We start from the raw sequence: 17,368 nt of genomic DNA on the forward strand, positions 1-17,368 counted from the left end.
TCATGAAAAAAAGTCATTGTATAGCATGTCATCAGAAATCATTGAAAAAAAGTCATAGTATGTCGTTAAAAATCATGAAAAAAGTCATAGTATAGTATGTCATCAGAAATCATGAAAAAAGTCATAGTATAGTATGTCGTCAGAAACCATGAAAAAGCGTCATAGTATTATAGTATGTCGTCCAAAATCATGAAAAATCATCATTGTATAGCATGTCGTCAGAAATCATGAAAAATCATCATTGTATAGCATGTCGTCAGAAATCATTGAAAAAAAGTTATAGTATAGTATGTTGTTAAAAATCATGAAAAAAAGTCATAGTATGTCGTCAGAAAGCATGAGGAAAATGTCAGTATGGTACGTCGTCAAAAATTCCCATAAAAAGTCATAGTATATTATGTCGTAATGAATCATGAAAACACGTAATTTGACGACATAACTACTGTCTTCAAAGTCATGAAAAAAGTTACAGTATAGTATGTCATCAGAAATCATGACAACATCACAGTATAGTATGTCGTAAATATGTCAAAAAATGACACAGTATACTAAGCCGTTAAAATGTGATATTACAGTATGCCATAAAGTTTTCAAACAAATGTCCTAATATTGTATACCATTAAAATGTCTAAAAGTGCCATAAAACGTAAAAAAAAAAAAAAAAGTCACAGTATATTATGCCATTAAAACATCCTTAGAAATACTACAGTATAGTTTATGATAAAATGTCACTAAAAAAGTCATAGTATGTAATAAATTAACAACAATAATACATACATACATACATACAAGCATGCAGAGTGTCGATACTGTGCCAGTAGTCCAGTGGATCAGTCTGATGCATTAAAGGAGGATGGGATGATCTGTTGACCAAAAAAAGAGTGACATTCATTATCAAAGAATCTTACCTAGAAAACAAACAGTGAGCAGAGAGGTTTTGGGAGAAGCATGGTGGTAACTTTGTTAATTCTTGAACTGATGTGGTTGGTGTTTGGCTGCTGACTTGACTGTCCTTGATTAGTGTAGATCTTTGGTAGCCCAGGAGTTGTTCTAACATCACTCCTGCTTCATCTCAGCAGATAAAAAGGTCGTTGAGGAATCAGCACCTAAACCCCGACGCTCTCTCATTGGCCTGATGTTCAAGCTCCTTCTCCTGCTGCTCCTGGGATTGGCCGGAGTTGCCGCTGCCTGCCGACTGACCGACTTGCAGAAGGAAGCTGTGTGTGTGCCAGTCAACGTCGCCCTGGATGACAGCCTGTCCTGGGCCAAAGAGCAGGAGGGCGTGGTCAGACAACTGGTGCAGAATCTGTCATCTGCAGCAAAGGAGTTCCTTGAATCCACACAAGCGCCTAAGAACTAAACTTTCTCATCTGCCGCCATCAACTTCCAGAGCTGCAGGTTTTCCACTCCCACCTGTGAATCCTGGGATTTTTTTTTTTTTATGCTGAAATCATGAATCTCATTAATATGGGCAAGGCTGCGTCCCCTCACCCTGTCTGTGGTGGTGGGAGGTGAAGAGTCTGTACAGATGGACAAAGGGGGATGGACAGATGTGTTCAAATCATCTTAGATTCCTATGGAATTGTTGTCGCTCTTGTACCCTCTTTGTACTACAGCCTGTTTTTAAAAAAAATTCATCGTCTTAAATGTCTCCCCTTCGACCATGTTCTGCACTTTAACCAGGTTTATATGTAGGTGCATGACGTGGAGCGCGGGGTGTATTTAAGAGGTGTTCAGTGAAATGTCAGCTGGCCCTGTCTGTGCTGCACTAGAGTGTCGAGTCACATGTTAACTGCCAGTCAGAGTTGTACATAAGCTGGTGTCAGATGTGGCAGTCTGAGCATGTGCAGTGAAGGCTGTGTGAATGTAGAGCTCACCCGTCTGTGGCCTCCTCTGTCCATAAAGTCTTACATCAGTCAAACCAGCTCAATCTCACAACGTCTGGCATGCAAACTAGAGCCCAACTGATACATGAGAGCATCTCTATCATATCACACATATAACAGCATCCAGCACATATCGGCTAACCTACAGCACTACAGAAATGCCAAAGATATGTTCGAGGTCATTGAAAGGTCCAGTTTGTAGGATTTGGGGCAATATGTTGGCAGAAATGGAACACAATAAAATAAATGTTTTCTTTGAGTGAATAATCACCTGAAAATAATAATCATGTTTCTGTTGAATGAGCTGTTTATATCTACCTAGGGAGCGTTTTCTCGTTTATGGAGATCACCATGTTGCACCGCCATGTTTCTACAGTAGCCCAGAGCAGAGAAACCAAACACTGCCTCGAGATCGGGCGATTGCGTTCAGGTCAGCCACCGTAGTTAGAAGCCCATCTGTGCTGAAAGGTGAAGGGGGAAAAAATGAATCAATGACATGAAACTGCTTTTTTCAGTGTTTTTGCCAGTTTAAATCAAATTTAAAAAAAAAAAAAAAAAGCAAAAGAAAAGGTGAGCATGTGACAGCAGGTGCTGCGCTAGCGACCCTCCTCACTAGTTAGAAATTCATCTGATTAGCAGTGACGGAAAAATGCTAAATTGTTCTTGAAACTTCTTTATTTAGTGTTTTTATCAGTTAAAATCACTGGGTGCGCTTGTTTTGGAGAGGAAGAGACCGCTGCTGATTATTTGAACTATAAACACAGAAATTCTAACCGGGTGAAGTTTCAGCTGGTTACAGTCTGCAATCCTCGCCACTAGGTGCCACTAAATCTTATACACTGGACCTTTAAAAACTGTTGTCTTTACATAATTTGTTCAGCAGAGAGCAAAATTTACAAATGTAGTTATTTATTATTTTATTTTATTATTATTTCAATAGATTAATTGACTCTCTCTCTAATTTAAGAAAAACATATTAACATAACAGCCAATAAATCATCTGATTTAACACAATTATTTATCTGTATTGGCCTCAAAAATCAGGTATCAGTAGGGCTCTAATGTACCCCCTCCGCTCCGCTCCCCACTGCGCAAACTATATTAAAAGGACCATACCAACAGTTTTGCTTGTGTTCTGAAAATTGCTATGTGACATTTCAACTTAAATCTGCAGTTAAACAGTAAACAAAAACACTGGAGCTTCAACACTAATATATCCAGACTTGATGTTCACTGTGGTGGATCACTAGATTACACACCTGATTTTTAATACTACACAGACTAAATGGAAAGCAGTTGCTGCATGGAAGGCAGGACAAGTACAAAAATAGCAGTAAAAAGTTATCTGTAATAAATTAAACTTGTTTTGTTGTTAAAGGGGGTATCTCGTAAAAATGGTGGTATGGTCCTTTTTTCAGAAGTGCAGTGGTTTCAGTATTTAACTTCACTTTCCCCAAATCATCTGTTATAATAAGGACCAACGGTTGATATTAAACTAACAATCCAAAGTCTGCAATGCCTTTCTTCTTGTAATCTGTTAACTGTTCATGAAGAGAAACCGGCCAAATATTTTACGGTTGTTTCAGATAACCTGATGACTCTTGAAATGCAACTTGTTTTCATTGTCTGGGCGTCTGCCTCTGCTGCTGTGGTTCTTGTACAGCTTTGTCCACGCTCTAAAACACTTTCAGCGTTAATAAATGGCTATGCACTGCAAAAGATATCTGAGCACTGTGTCTGTCTTTGTATAAGAGGAATAATGATGGTGAGTACACCTTGAGTTAGGGCTTGGGATCCAAAATGAGTTAATTGACAATAAAATGGCTAATAAAATTTTGCAAAGTAATTTATAAATTGCACATAGTAAATTAAGTTTTTTTATTTTGGTTGTCAATACCATACTCCCCCAATACTGCATTTTTAATTTTGTCTTCATAAAAAGAAAAATAACTTTGCCTGCATAAAATATTAAGGAAGCATAATACATTTACTTTAGAAAAAAATTGGCCCCGCTTTTCTGAATTATTATCTCAGTATTCTCAGAAAAATTTTCATGAAAAAAATGATGCTCATTTTTCTCAATTACATCATCTCGTCAATTCATAAAAACAGGATTTTTTTTTTCATGAAAACTTGTGTAAGAAATCCAAACAATTCTGAGATAATATAATCTCGTTAATTTAGAGGGAAAAAAGTTTGTTTTTTCTTAAACTTTTCTCAGAATTCTGAGATAATGATTCTCAATCAATCAATTTTCCCTAGGAGAACCTTTCTTAGAAAGCTGAGGTATAATATTGTTTAATTAGAAAAATGGCCTCTTTTTTAAAACAAACTTTTCTCAGAATTCTGTGATAATAATCTTGTTCGATCAGGAACAAACTTTTTTTCCATGAAAAATGTTGTCAGAATTCAAAATCGTGTTAATTTAGGGGGAAAAAAAATTTCCTCAATGAAAATTTTCTCATTATTATTAGATGATAAACAAATTTTCTTAATTTAGAAGAACATGGCAAAAAATTGCATGAAAACTTTTCTCAGAATTCTGAAATAATAATTTGTTCATTTGGAAAAAGCTTTTTTGGAAGAAGAAATTTCTGAGGTAATAATCTTGCTCATTTAGAGAAATGGCCATTTTTTAACAAAAACTTTTCCCAGAATTCTGTGATACTAATCTTGTTCAATCAGGAAAAAAAACTGCAAGTGTTTTTTTCCCATGAAAAATGTTAAAATTCTATTCTCATGAAAACTTTTCTCAGAATTCTGAAATAATCTCATTTCAGAAAAATAAGGCAAACATGTTTTCCCATAAAAGCTTTTCTCAGAATCCGGAGATAATAATCTCATTAATTAAGAAAAATGTAGCAGAATATTTTTTTCCCCTCAAGTGAATGCATCACACTTGTGTAAAATACAGCCTAAAAGTAGTCTAAATATGATTTAAATCAGGAAATATGGGATTTAAAAAAAGTAAGCGAGTCTAAGAATCTAATCAGATATCCAGTGTTACCTTTCAGTACTTGACAGTTCTCAGTTCTTGCTTTTAGAGACTCGATTTGGTCGGTTCCCATAAATATTGACGTCCATCTTCCTGGTTTGGTCCAAAGGTCATTTTTAAACTTCGGTTTCTGTACGGATTAAACAAGAGAGATGAATGTGTCAATTAATGAGCGTTAGATGTTACATTTGGTCTCAGCCAGTCTTTATGCTAAGCTAAGTCAGCTGGCTGCTAGCTGTAGCTTCATATTTAGTGTGCAGTGAGAGTGGCGTCAATCTTCTCATTGGCTTGGCAAGAAAGCTAGTAAGGTTTTGTTTTGTTCTGTTTCCAGAAATGTCAAACTTCTCCTGTCAGTTAATCTTCAAGAGTTGGAGCCAGCTCAAACTGCGAGTTAATGATGGACTTTCACTTTTAAGTTTAACTCAAGCTTGGCAACACACTGCTGTTTTTTTTAGTATGCAGTTTTCCAACAATTTGATTTTTTTGACTCTTAAAATCTTTCTTAGGGGGCCACAGATGCTGCAGTTGCAGTATGTGAAAGAAAACGACTGAATAATGAAAATAATTAAAATTTCCAATTCAATGAGGACAGGACTAAACAAAAAATGTCACGACAAGGTCAGTTACGTAGCTTTTCTCTCTACTGCTGCTGTTTCCAAGAACTTTGATCTTCAAAACGGTCGCTATGGCTTAATTTTGAAATTGAAGCTGGTCGAATGTATTTTTTCTGCTTTCTGCAAAGGGAAAATTGACACGGATACATAAGTAATTTAAACTTGCTGCTTTTAAAAGCTGACTGTAAGAGCTCCAAATAAATCTATTTGCACAATGGATGACATCCATTTCCCAATCATCACTTTAACTGCATCTTTAACGAGAGTCTGTGAGAGCCAGCGACCACAGTCACCATTAGCCTGATGAAACTCTCCTCCAATATGTATAATATGTCCACTCGGGCAGATGGGAGGTAAAGTGATGACATATTCAAACCACTTATTCAACCCATAAACAAATTTGTAGGAAATAGCTGTTGGAGCTAATTCATATTGTCCAAAGTAATAAAAAGCAAAAACGATGACAGTGAAGGAAGAGGTTCTTATCCTGATCTTTTGCATCATGGGGCCCACAGAGCAAACCACATTCCAGTTTAGCCCTCAGCTAACTTGAATGGGGGTGAAAATGATTAATTGTGCTCTTCTAGACTTCAGAAATGTTATCAGATCAAATAGATCAAATTCTGATTGTGAAATAGGGCTGTCCCTTAATAGCTGACCAAATATCCTTCCTATTCGTTTTAGAATTGATTTTAAAATGTTATTATTTACTTACAAATCTCTAAACAGGCTAGCTCCATCCTATCTCTCTGACCTCTTACAGCAACATGTCCCCTCAAGGTCACTCAGGTCTGTTGACCAGTTGCTTCTGGAGGTCCCACGATCAAGGCTGAAGCACAGGGGAGACCGTGCTTTTGTAGTAGCAGCCCCAAAACTCTGGAACGCACTACCGCTGCATATTAGACTGGCCTCCTCGTTACCTGTTTTTAAATCATGACTTAAAACACATTTTTATTCCTTGGCTTTTAACTCGGTGTGAGAGCTGCATTCATCTGTAACACGTGGTCTTTGTTGTAGTGTGTTATTTCTTGTTGTGTCTTAGTCTGACTGTAAAGTACTTTGGTCAACTGCTGTTGTTTTTAAATGTGCTCTATAAATAAATTTTGATTGATTGATTGATTGATTTACCAGAAAGGTTATTGGTTGGTGACAGGAAAAAAAACAAAAAACAAAAACAAAAACTAAAAAATGCAAAGCTCTATTAGGAGCTGTGCCTTGTCAAAATAAATCAAAACCTATATGACTGGACCATGTGGGAATTTAATTTGAAAGGACAGACACAGGAAGTGGCCACGCTCAGCAGTCAGACAGGAGTCAGGTTACAAACCAATCACAGCCCACAGATATCTTTCACTTCTTCTGTAAAAGGTAAACATGCTATACGGTGCTTAGCAACCTCAGACGCAACCTGCCACCACACTTAAAACACAAATCTAAATGCTGAATGCTGCAAATAAATATCCTCTTGATCTCAGAGACACTGAAAGTACTTGTACTTGAAGCGGTCCGGATTAGAGTCAGCACCTCCAAATCTGAGGCTATGGTTCTCTGCCAGAAACCAGTGGATTGCCCCCTCTGGGTTGGGAGACAGTTACTTCCTCAAGCAAGGGCGTTCAAGTATCTCGGGGTCTTGTTCACCAGTGAGGGCTTGAGATGGATTGGTGGTTTGGTGCGACTTCTGCAGTGATGAGGGAGCTGAGCCTGAAGGGGAAGCTTTTGATTTGCTGGTCCATCAAGGTCCCAACCCTCACCTGTGGTCATGAGCTCTGGGTAGTGACCGAAAGAACGAGGTCAGGGACACAAGCGGCCAAAATATGTTTCCTCCGTGGGGTGTCTGGGCTCAGCTTTAGAGATAGGGTAAGGAACTCAGACATCTGGAGGGAGCTCGGAGTGGAGCTGCTGCCATTCACGTCAAAACGGGTCAGTTGAGGTGATTCAGACCTTGGGGTCCCCCAGGAGGAGCTGGAAAGCGTTGCTGGGGAGAGGGAAGTCTGGGGTGCTTTGCTTGGCTTGCTGCCCCGAAGACCTGGCCCAGGATAAGCAGATGAGGATGGATGGATGGATGGATGGATGGATGGAAGGAAGAAAGAAAGAAAGTACTTGACTGGAACAGGAGGAAATAGCACACTGAGGCTTGAGCGGATAAAACAAGTGAGAGCTGTTGTTGTTTGAGCCGTGTGGTTCAAAATGAAAGCTCAACCACCAGCCTTCCGGTTGTGAAGGAGAAAATTATGAGAGATGCAGCAGACTAATGCGCCAATTAGGAGGAACATGAGATAAATATGTTGGTTGTAATGTACAAAAGATGCGTTTCACTCTGATTAGGCCTCAGTCATTACTGGCTGTGCACCAGAGAATGGAAATGCTTCTGTTTCCTTTATGATTTATCCTGCACTTAACAAACATCCTGGGTTTTTGTAAACAAAAAAAAGACATTTTAAATTAAATGGTTCTTTCAGCTTTTTAATTTAATTGTCTCATCTGGAGGTTAACGGGTTGGTGTTCACTACCAAAAGTCAAAATTAATGATACTGAGCCCAAACTCGCCTTTAATCTTTATATTTTGAGAGGTTTTACTGTTTATATTGCTGCTACAAAGTAAGTGCCTGCAGTCGCTGGGATATAAGGGTGTTAAGATGGTTTACACAGGCAGAATCTTGAGCTTTTATGGTTTCAATTGATGAGAGTTCAACTGGATGCGACCTGAAATTGAATTAACCACTTCCACTAGAAACAGACATTAAAAACCACCGGATGTTTCTGTCCTTCGTCTTTCATTTCTCTCTCTCTAAGCATCAGAGTCTGCTGCCAATGCTTCAGAGAAAAGCAGTAAGTCTGGATATTTAAACCAACTGTACTCCATTAAACGCCATTAGACTGCTGTTGTTTGTAGGTGTAACAGAGGAGTTGGCAGAAGAAGACGCAGTGTGCTTTTCAATCTTAAAGGAATTGTTTGACATTATAGCCCCATTTCCACTGAGCAGTCCGGTACAATTCGGTACCCTTTTTTTTTCCTGTTTCCACTGTGAAAAGTTGTGGATGGTACCAATGAACCGTTCCGTAGCAGAGTGACCGTCCTCTATTGACCAATCAGACTGCAGTGTTCACAGCTCCACCTTTTAGTACCAGATCTGTGTGCTAGGTACCCCAACAGAGGGGGGACCAAACATGGGGACGGTACAGAACGGTTCTATTGGTACCATCCACAACTTTTCACAGTGGAAACAGAAAAGCGTACCGAACTGAACCTACCATACTGTTCTGTGGACGATAAACGAGGTGCAGACTGATAAAGGAGGAAATACAGTGAGTGACAACAACCCCGCCCAAATATAAGAGTACTGTTTGCAGTGGAAACACTAGGGTCTAGGTACCATGTCTGAAGGGTTACTGTTGGTTCCAAAGGCACCATACTGAAAGTGTTTGGTGGGAGCGGGGGTTTTGAAACAAAGGCGCCTCCAGGAATTTACTTTCTTGCCAATTTAAGAAGACTGATACCACTCTCATATCTGTATGTTAAATATGAAATATGAAGCTACAGCCAGTAGCTGTTAGCTTAGCTTAAAAAATGGAAATGGGGAAACAACCGGTTTTGCTTCTTTTTTCCCCCCCTAAGATCTAAAAAATTTGCCTTCCAGTACATCTAGAGCTCACTAATTAACATGTTATATCCTGTTTGTTTAATCTGTGCAGTGATGGGACACATTTAGAAAAAGTTGCAACACAGAAACAAGTAGAATTTTTATGGTCAGATTTTTTACTCAAGTAAAAGTACAAACAGTAAATTGTACTGATGTATTCCAGTAAAAGTCCTGATTGTGAGAAAAGAAATCAAGGAACATGGGTGACAGTGGAGATTCCAAGGTAATTCAACACGGACGACTCAAGACCTTTGACAGTTTCCAACACCTGTGCTACAGATAACAGGTTATATGACAATCGGACCGACGCTCAGTCACTTAGATCCAAGCTTGTGATTTATAGTCTGATTTGCGATGTGGTATGCCATGACAATTCCATGCATCAGATGAATCTATTAACATAAAAGGTACAATATTCCCCACTAAAAGGTGGAATACATCCATCATTTAAAATACTTACATAAAGCACCAGTACCACAAAATGGTACTTTTAACAGAGTAAATGTCCTTCCCATCTCTGCAGATGTGTGTAAAAGTCTGAAAAGTCTAAACACACACCAGGTGTCAGCTCAGATTTCCCTCATCAGTGTGCAAAATGACCACCACCGCTGTGAGTCTTTGGGACGTGTGAGTGCAGCTCACTTCACTGTGAAACCAGTTTCTGTCTGTCGCTGCAGGCCTGTCTGTAGTCTCTCTCCTTCATGTCGGCCGTGTCGTCCAGCAGCCTCATCCGGACAGACTCATCCACCGGCATCTCGAGGGTCACCTCCTTGAACACTTTACACACCGACACCTGCAACAGACACGAGGCCGATGGTTAGATTCACTTATATAAAATGTTACATGGATATCTCACACAATGAGATCATGTGATCGTTTTACCTCCTGGAAGTGGAGTTTCTTGAACATGGCGATGCTGACCTCGTTGTCCAGCCCAATTTTCACTTCAAACTTTTTGACCCCAAGTTTGGCGACTCCTGGTGGAAGACAACACTGATCATCACTATCATTCATACACTATCACTCACAAATTGTTTACTCCACAGTAGTGGCAGGACACTGCAGCAGAAGCTCTCCATCATGTGATTTAAAACCCAATAAAAACATTTTTTTCTGCATCTTTCCATCACCTTTTGATTGTTGAAAAAAATTAACTAGTTGCTCCCAATTTTTCCCATGATTTTGATGGAGACAAAAGTTTTTAAAATTGGTCCAGTATTAAGTGAGACTGCAGCAGCCGGCATCAGTGAAAACAGCCTGCACTGTAACCACTCGGGGCATTTGTGCACCATCAGTGTACATCCAATGATTTTGCTTGTTTTTGCCACTGACAGGCTCAGGTTATTATTCTGTGTCTGACAACATTTTGTAAAGGATCCCTACAGAGATAGACCTTTTTGTTAAAGAGTGGGGTCCTTTTTGTTAAGCAGAAACAACCCCAAAATCAATTTCACCAAACCCACCAGACTCCATTTAAATAAACAGTAATTTTAGCGTGCATACAGCCAGTATCTTTTCACATCTTACTGGGCTAATTAAGGCTTTTTTCCAATCAAACCAGTGTTTGTGGTTGTTGGAACAGTAGAAAGATGAAACACAGCGAATTTCTTGAGTTTTATTTAGTTTCTGTCGACTTTGAATGAAGTGTGTTTTATTATGATAAAATTACTGTTTATTTAAATGGAGTCTGGTGTGTCTGGCGATTGCGATTTTGGGGCTGTTTCTGGTTAAACAAAAAGGATCTCACTCTTTAACATAAAGGTCTATCTCTGTCGGGATCCTTTCCATAATGTTATCAGACACTTACAATAATAATCTGAGCCTGTCAGTGGCAAACACAGCAGTTTTAGTGATCTATGTTGACTTTGCGGTATTGCCCACCAATAACTTTACATTGCAGCCCATTTGGCGGCTGCTGGCTGCAGCACTCTCACTAAGTAATGGACCAGTTTCAAAAAGTCGTTCACCATTAGACACAAAAACATGGGAAAACAGGGTCCAGACTGAAAAACACAGAAGTTACCCTCTAACTCTTACTTCTGTTAAACGACTGATAAGAATCTGCGTCAATCTCGTCCACTGTTGTCACCATTTTCATGGCAATTTTTTTGCATGTTTGCTGCTTTTGCTTTTCCAACCAGGAAAACAGCTGATAAGGAGCACAACACAAGACCAACTTGAACTGCTGAAAAATAGTATCATTAAGAAGTGCAGGGTCAGTGGTAGGGACAGTCCTTCATTCTCAGAACTGCTTCATTTAAGAAATAAATCTTGGGCGCAAGCTAGATTTTCTCCTCTGCAGCCTGGACTACATTTAGAACCCTAAGGAACCTTTATGATTAGAAAGTCCAAATCAGAGTTTTATCTGAGGTCAGTTACAGAGAACCTAAATAACCCCTCAAAATTCTGGAAATCAACTGAAACATTATCTGGTACACATATTGCCTCAAGCCTCCCAGACCAAATTCTAGTTGGCTCAGATGAACTCCAGGACACAGCTGCCGTGGTCAGTCAGTTTGATAAACATTTTATTCATGCTGGGTCGGGCGTATTTGATAGCTTAAATGTAAATACATCTGCTACCTCGGACAGGTTTCTCTTGTCAAAGAGATTTTCAGTCTCAGACTTCCTAGTTAAATAAAGGTTAAATAAAAGAATAAAATAGAAAACTGGGCAGCGATTCATGACGTCTGCGATCAAGCAACACGCCTACCAAAATCAGAGATGTTCAAAGTCTACACATTTGCGTTGATCTTCTCTCTTTCTGTCTCCCTGCTGTAAATAACAACACATTTGGTCAGTCTGACGTGTTAACAAGCCTCCTGACAGACTGTCAAAGCTGCTCACCGTAGCTCATCATCATGCAGGTCACCTCCTTCCCGATGCCTCTTCCTCTATAACTGGGTTCTGTTAAAAACAAGAAACTTCATGAGTGTCAGGGAACTAAAAACACAACTACTGCATGAATATGGTGTCACACTGGAGAGATAAATGCAGGGAATGATTAACATATCAAAACTAAAGCGCAGGTTGATTTTAGAAGCTTGGTAAGTCTTTGCTTTTGAATAACACATTGGGCTTCACCTGCTATCATGATCTCCAGCTCAGCCAGGGACGGGTCTGTGGGGTCAGTCAGGAAGATGTTGACATCTCCCACCATGCACTGCTCTTGGTCTACACTGCTGTCCGCCCACTGCTTCTTGTCCAAGATGATGAACGTGCACTCTGGAAAGACAGAATTAAAAAAAAATATTAATAAAACAGTGTTTTTCGATTTTATACAATATTAACATTTTAGGGTGGTGTGATTTCTTTTCAGTTATTTACTAGAGCAGTTCAGTCAGGACCACTTTAGTCAAAGAAAACTTTATTTCCATTTGCAGTATTATATTTGGTGGTATGGCTCTGTTCTAGGGCTGATCTGCCATTCCTCCAGCCTACACAGAAAGCCTCTTCCACATGCCTTCGTGAAAAGCCAAAGGCAGGGAGAGCAACCCTCCCTGCCCTTCCACGTGCATATAAGGAAAGCCTAAGGCAAAATGTATACTTCTGGGTCGAATCGACACTGTACCTACACCATAGGCTCTGCCTCCACAAAGAGCCTACACTGTAGCCTGATGTGCACCTCCCCAGAAATGTAACTACATGTCACAGTGATGCAGACCTCCTGTCTATTTCTGTAAGCTGAAACCATTTCCCTCAGTGGAAACAAAGCTTTTATTTACTTTAATTTCACAGATAAGAAACAATAAATTGTGAAGACAATAAAGCCTCCACAAAAATAGCATTTTAAGTCTTATGTGTGATTTATCCTGGCTTCATATGAGTTGAGGAAATCTCCCCCTGTCGCTAAGCTAATTTATACAATGTAAAATGCCATGGGCTTGTGCTAATAATGTTAGCATGTTGTATTTGTTTGGAAAACGTGTTTAGTATGAGACAGTTGTTTTGTCAGTGAACCTTGTGAGTTGTAATGGAGCCGAATTTTGTAACATTACCTTTGTTAAATGTTGCTGTTGTCCCTGGCTTCATATGAGAAGAAGAAAAAGTCCACTAGCTGCTAGGCTAATTTATACAATGCAAAATGCCATACACTTGTGCTAAAAACATTAGCATGTTGTATTTGTGGGGAAAATGTGTCCAGATAAAGACAAGTGTTTGTCTGTGAATGCTGCGAGTTATAGTGAAGCTGATTTGTGTACTTGTGTTTGAAACTGTCTCTATTAAGCCATGTTTAATGTGTGTTTAATGTGTGTTTTGAATCGACTAAACTTTACTTCACAGACACCCTGCCGCCGACTGGTGTTTTGGAGGTGTAACTGCAGAGTGACACAGACACACCACCGCAGAAGTATAAATCCCCCTTAAGGAAGAGAGAGCAAACCTCTCTGCCCTTCCATGTGCAAATGAGGAAAGCCTGAAGCAGAGAGAGCAAACCTCCCTGCCCATCCATGCGCCTACATGGAAAGCCATAAGGCAGGGAGAGCAGCAGCAAAGACCCCCGGGAACAGAACAGAGCAGCAACAATGACAAACAGAAATTACATTCATAAGTCAGACACAGCATGAAAAGGAGGAGCTGGGGTGGAGGCAGGTTGCAAAGCAGCTGGCAGAGGAAGCAGCAACAGTAGGCAGGCCAGAGCAGTTTAAATAGGGCGCCCTGAATGAGATTCAGCAATTGGTTGCATAGAAAGGAATCATGTGATCTATCAGCTGACTCCCTTCCATCAATCAGCTGCTTGATCAGCTGATGTAGCTGGGATGTGACGATATTTGAGCAAAAAAATATTAATGACACAGCTTTTTCTTTGTAATAAAGTTTAAATAATCGACTTGTGCATGACCTCAGGGTGGTGTGATCTTTTTTCAGGTATTTACAAAAGCAACAAGCAAAAAAATTTGACAGATGACTGGTCTGTGTAAAAAATATGTTGATTTTAGAAGCTATATAAAATAAACAGTCACTGTGAATCTGAAGCAATAAAGACATCTCTTTAGAGCATTAATGAGGGCTCAAAGTGTTATCATGTGTGAGCACAGGCAGATGACTCCTTACTGTCATCATCTTCCCTCCAGCTCTTTTGCATGTCGTACTCCTGTTCCAGGGTCAGCGGCTCTGAGGCGGTCAGCTGCTGCAGCTCAGGAGACTTCATCCACTCATGATACCTGAAACAGGTGGATATAAAGGACAGGTACAGGACTGAAGTTGGTTCCTGATTGACAGAAACATAAAGGAAAACATTCCTCAGGTGATTGTTACACCACATAAGAAACTGTCGCGTGCTAGATATCATATCGAAGACAGAGTTGGGGTTTCTTTGAAGTGGGGTTGTGTGAAGTAATTATTCATAGTCACGTGATCACGGTGACGAAAATAAATTCTGCTGTTGCCCCCATCCACAGCAGTACACTGCTTAGCTTCTGTGTCAGTACTCCAGCCTGCTTCTCCAAACTAGGGGAGTGTCGACCACCATTTATTGTATATCGTACAATGACTATAGATAAGCACCATATACAACTCAAATTCACAAAATCAGAACCACCCTTTTAAGAATGTGAAGGTTTTTAAAATCTCGTTTCACATTTGTAAAAAGGGGACTATTTCTTTATTCATTTTTGTCTAGAGCTCATAACGTAGTGAAAGGTCAACACACACTTGGGTTACACTCCTCAAACGTAGGGCTGATTATTGACCCTCTACACCAACTGAAATGTGACCTTGCAGACTGTCAAACTGTCAAAGTATGAAAAGTATGTCCACTTCTTGATTGTGTGCGACATAATTTCAGTATTTTTAGACTTTTTAATTTAGACAAAAATTGAGATCAGTCTTCACCATTTAGTGTCAACTTTTAAGCCACAGTGGGCAAGAAGTTTTTAAAGGTTCAGACTAATGGACATATTAACATCTTTATGACGCCTTAGGAAACTCCATCTGCTGATGAAGGTTGTATGATGCGACTGAAAGCTCCAGAACAGCTACTAAATATATCGTGTGTTGAGATGACTGGCAGCTCTTTTTTTGTATTTCTTAAAGAAAGGGTTTTTTTAACTCAAATTTGATGTTTTATATTGAAATTCAGATTGCAGATTAACATCTAGAATCCAAAAACAGATTTCAAACTTTTATAGTTTTTTTCAAATCTGTTTAATGTGTGTGGAATCAGAGGAAAATGCGATTTTACTTGTTTATACCTAACGAGACCAAATACTTGTAAATACATCTTTTATGTTTTTTATTGTGTGGGTGTTTGGCTATAACTTTTTGTCCATGCTGTCTTGGCCAGTTAAAACAGATCATTGATCTAAACAGAACTTACCTGATTAAATAAAAGACAAAAATAAAAAACAAAGAGTCAAACTTCAGATAGACAGTTAGCCTGGAGGCAGGGTGTCTTACTTTCTAGTTTCTGTCTTTATTTACACTTTTTTATTATTCTAAACCTGTCTAACTTGTACTACAGTACAGTTATTGCAGTTTAAATAGACTGTATAATATTTTTGTTTTTATTTTATTCTTATTCCTTTTGAATTCAGTAGTGAAAAAAGTCTTTTACTTAGGTAAAAGTAGTGACACCAATGTGTAAAAATACTCAGTTACACATAAAAATCCTGCATTCAAAATCTTAATTTCGTAAAAGTACACAGGTTTAAAATTAAGTACCAAAAGTTCATTCATTCGTTCACCTATTTTCATAGGGTTTTTTTAAGACATATTTTTATTTATTAATACCTTTTTTCTATCCTTTATTTATGTCTTTTGATTTTGCAATACTTTTTATTTTATCTTATTATCTATCTCTTACTATGTGTATGTTAAACACCAAAGCCTTGTTTACCTGATTTATTTTGTATTAATAATCTAATTCTGAAAAATTATTAGCAACTAATCTTATAAATGTAGTGGAGTAAAAAGTACTGTAGTTGGCTCCAAAATGTAGAAGCAAAATGTAAGTACCAGTATCTCAGATTTGTACTTTAGTACAGTACTAGAAGAAATATATTTAGTTACTTTCAACCACCACAGGCCAGTCTGAAATATCGAAAATTAGTTTTGTCAAAATACAAATTAGCGCTATATTTAAGATCCAAATCAGCCATATTTTATACACTGAGGTAAAATAATGACGTCTTCCTAACAAGAAGACATGAGCAGAGGAACAACATGAAAGAATAAAACAGATATATATTATAAAAGAGACAAACTGGATAAGTAAATACAGTGTTTCTAACAGATGTTGGTTATTATCGTTACCTGGGCACGTGCTCTGCATTGTAAGGCACCAACACGACTCTGTGTCCCTCCAGCAAAGTGTTCTCGTTTATCTTCATGATGTTAAAACCACATTTAAACCACCGATATGACTAATGAGAAGTTTTAACACAGCCTCACACCTGGTGGCTCCACGTCCATGATGCTCAACTCTTTCACTTCCGGGGTTCAAACTGCGCCTGCGCTCACTCAAGTAAAGGCGGAAGTCGCCGCCTGCTGGACAACAGACCGATCAACAGTATCCAAGCTGAGAACAGCGTTCTTCAAATACCAAGCTCCAACTACTACTACAAAAAAATAAAAATAAATAAATAAAAAATGGACCCGATGATCAGTATTTTACTTATTTAGCCTTTTTTTTTTAAGCATAATTTATTAAAATTCCACCCATCTTTAGTGGCTACTGTAATAAAATTCAACTTTACACTAAGTCCCTTAAATTAATAAACTCCAAATGTGCAAAATAATATATCTACAATTATGATTTTATGATTTTTTCTAGTCATTATATTAACTTTTATTACTGAATTGTTTGATTTTATGATCAATGGATACATGGCTGCTTTTTATTTATTTATTTGTTTTTCAGTGTTTTTTAAGGTGTCCTTGAGGGTTCTTAAAGGCACCTATAAATAAAATGCATTATTATTATTATTGTTATTATTATTATTATTAAAAGACCTCTGTAGATTAATCGGTAATGAATAAATATATTTATCTTTCAATTTCTGTTTACATTATGTTCATTAATGATTAATTTATGGTTAATTCAAAGTGTATTCTGCATAATTTATTCTATTTTGTGCCTTTATTGTTTTTTTTTGTTGTCTTTGTGTTTTGTATCTCTGGTTGACTGCATCTTGGAAGATGATTAAAACATGTAAATGTGGTGTTTGGTTTATTCAAAAACCCAAAAAAGAAGACAATTTAAAAAAAAAATCCAGTCATGATGTTGGTAAC

At 38.3% G+C, this 17,368-nt stretch overlaps 2 protein-coding genes across 15 annotated transcripts in view; one reads left to right on the plus strand and one right to left on the minus strand.

Moving 5' to 3' along the window:
• lrrc59 (leucine rich repeat containing 59) overlaps positions 1-3,607 on the plus strand; it is a 16,681-nt gene extending 13,074 nt beyond the window's left edge. For 2 of the 3 annotated variants that reach the window (XM_033611526.2, XM_078163162.1), the window contains exon 8: positions 1,077-3,607. In XM_033611526.2, coding sequence (XP_033467417.1) covers positions 1,077-1,360 — 284 coding nt within the window. In that variant the 3' untranslated portion in view covers positions 1,361-3,607. The remainder of the gene's footprint in view (positions 1-1,076) is intronic. The other variant, XM_033611527.2, reaches the window with a different exon arrangement.
• nat9 (N-acetyltransferase 9) overlaps positions 1-16,572 on the minus strand; it is a 20,108-nt gene extending 3,536 nt beyond the window's left edge. The window contains exons 1-9 of one of the 12 annotated variants that reach the window (XR_013488342.1): positions 16,391-16,572; positions 14,192-14,301; positions 12,221-12,361; positions 11,984-12,043; positions 10,019-10,113; positions 9,779-9,929; positions 4,894-5,011; positions 1,004-2,342; positions 786-863 (exon numbers count right to left, since the gene is read on the minus strand). Coding sequence is in view for 1 of the 12 variants with exons in the window: in XM_033611528.2 (XP_033467419.1) it covers positions 9,780-9,929; positions 10,019-10,113; positions 11,984-12,043; positions 12,221-12,361; positions 14,192-14,301; positions 16,391-16,467 (633 nt within the window). In the remaining 11 variants the exon portion in view is untranslated. Of the gene's footprint in view, positions 1-777; positions 864-1,003; positions 2,348-4,893; positions 5,012-9,234; positions 9,930-10,018; positions 10,114-11,983; positions 12,044-12,220; positions 12,362-14,191; positions 14,302-16,390 lie in introns of those variants that run through there. The other 11 variants (XR_004500807.2, XR_004500806.2, XR_004500808.2 and 8 more) reach the window with 11 other exon arrangements.
• Positions 16,573-17,368: the final 796 nt, after the last annotated feature.

Source organism: Epinephelus lanceolatus, chromosome 21 (genome assembly GCF_041903045.1).
Source record: "Epinephelus lanceolatus isolate andai-2023 chromosome 21, ASM4190304v1, whole genome shotgun sequence".
In the NCBI taxonomy this organism is placed as follows: domain Eukaryota; kingdom Metazoa; phylum Chordata; class Actinopteri; order Perciformes; family Serranidae; genus Epinephelus; species Epinephelus lanceolatus.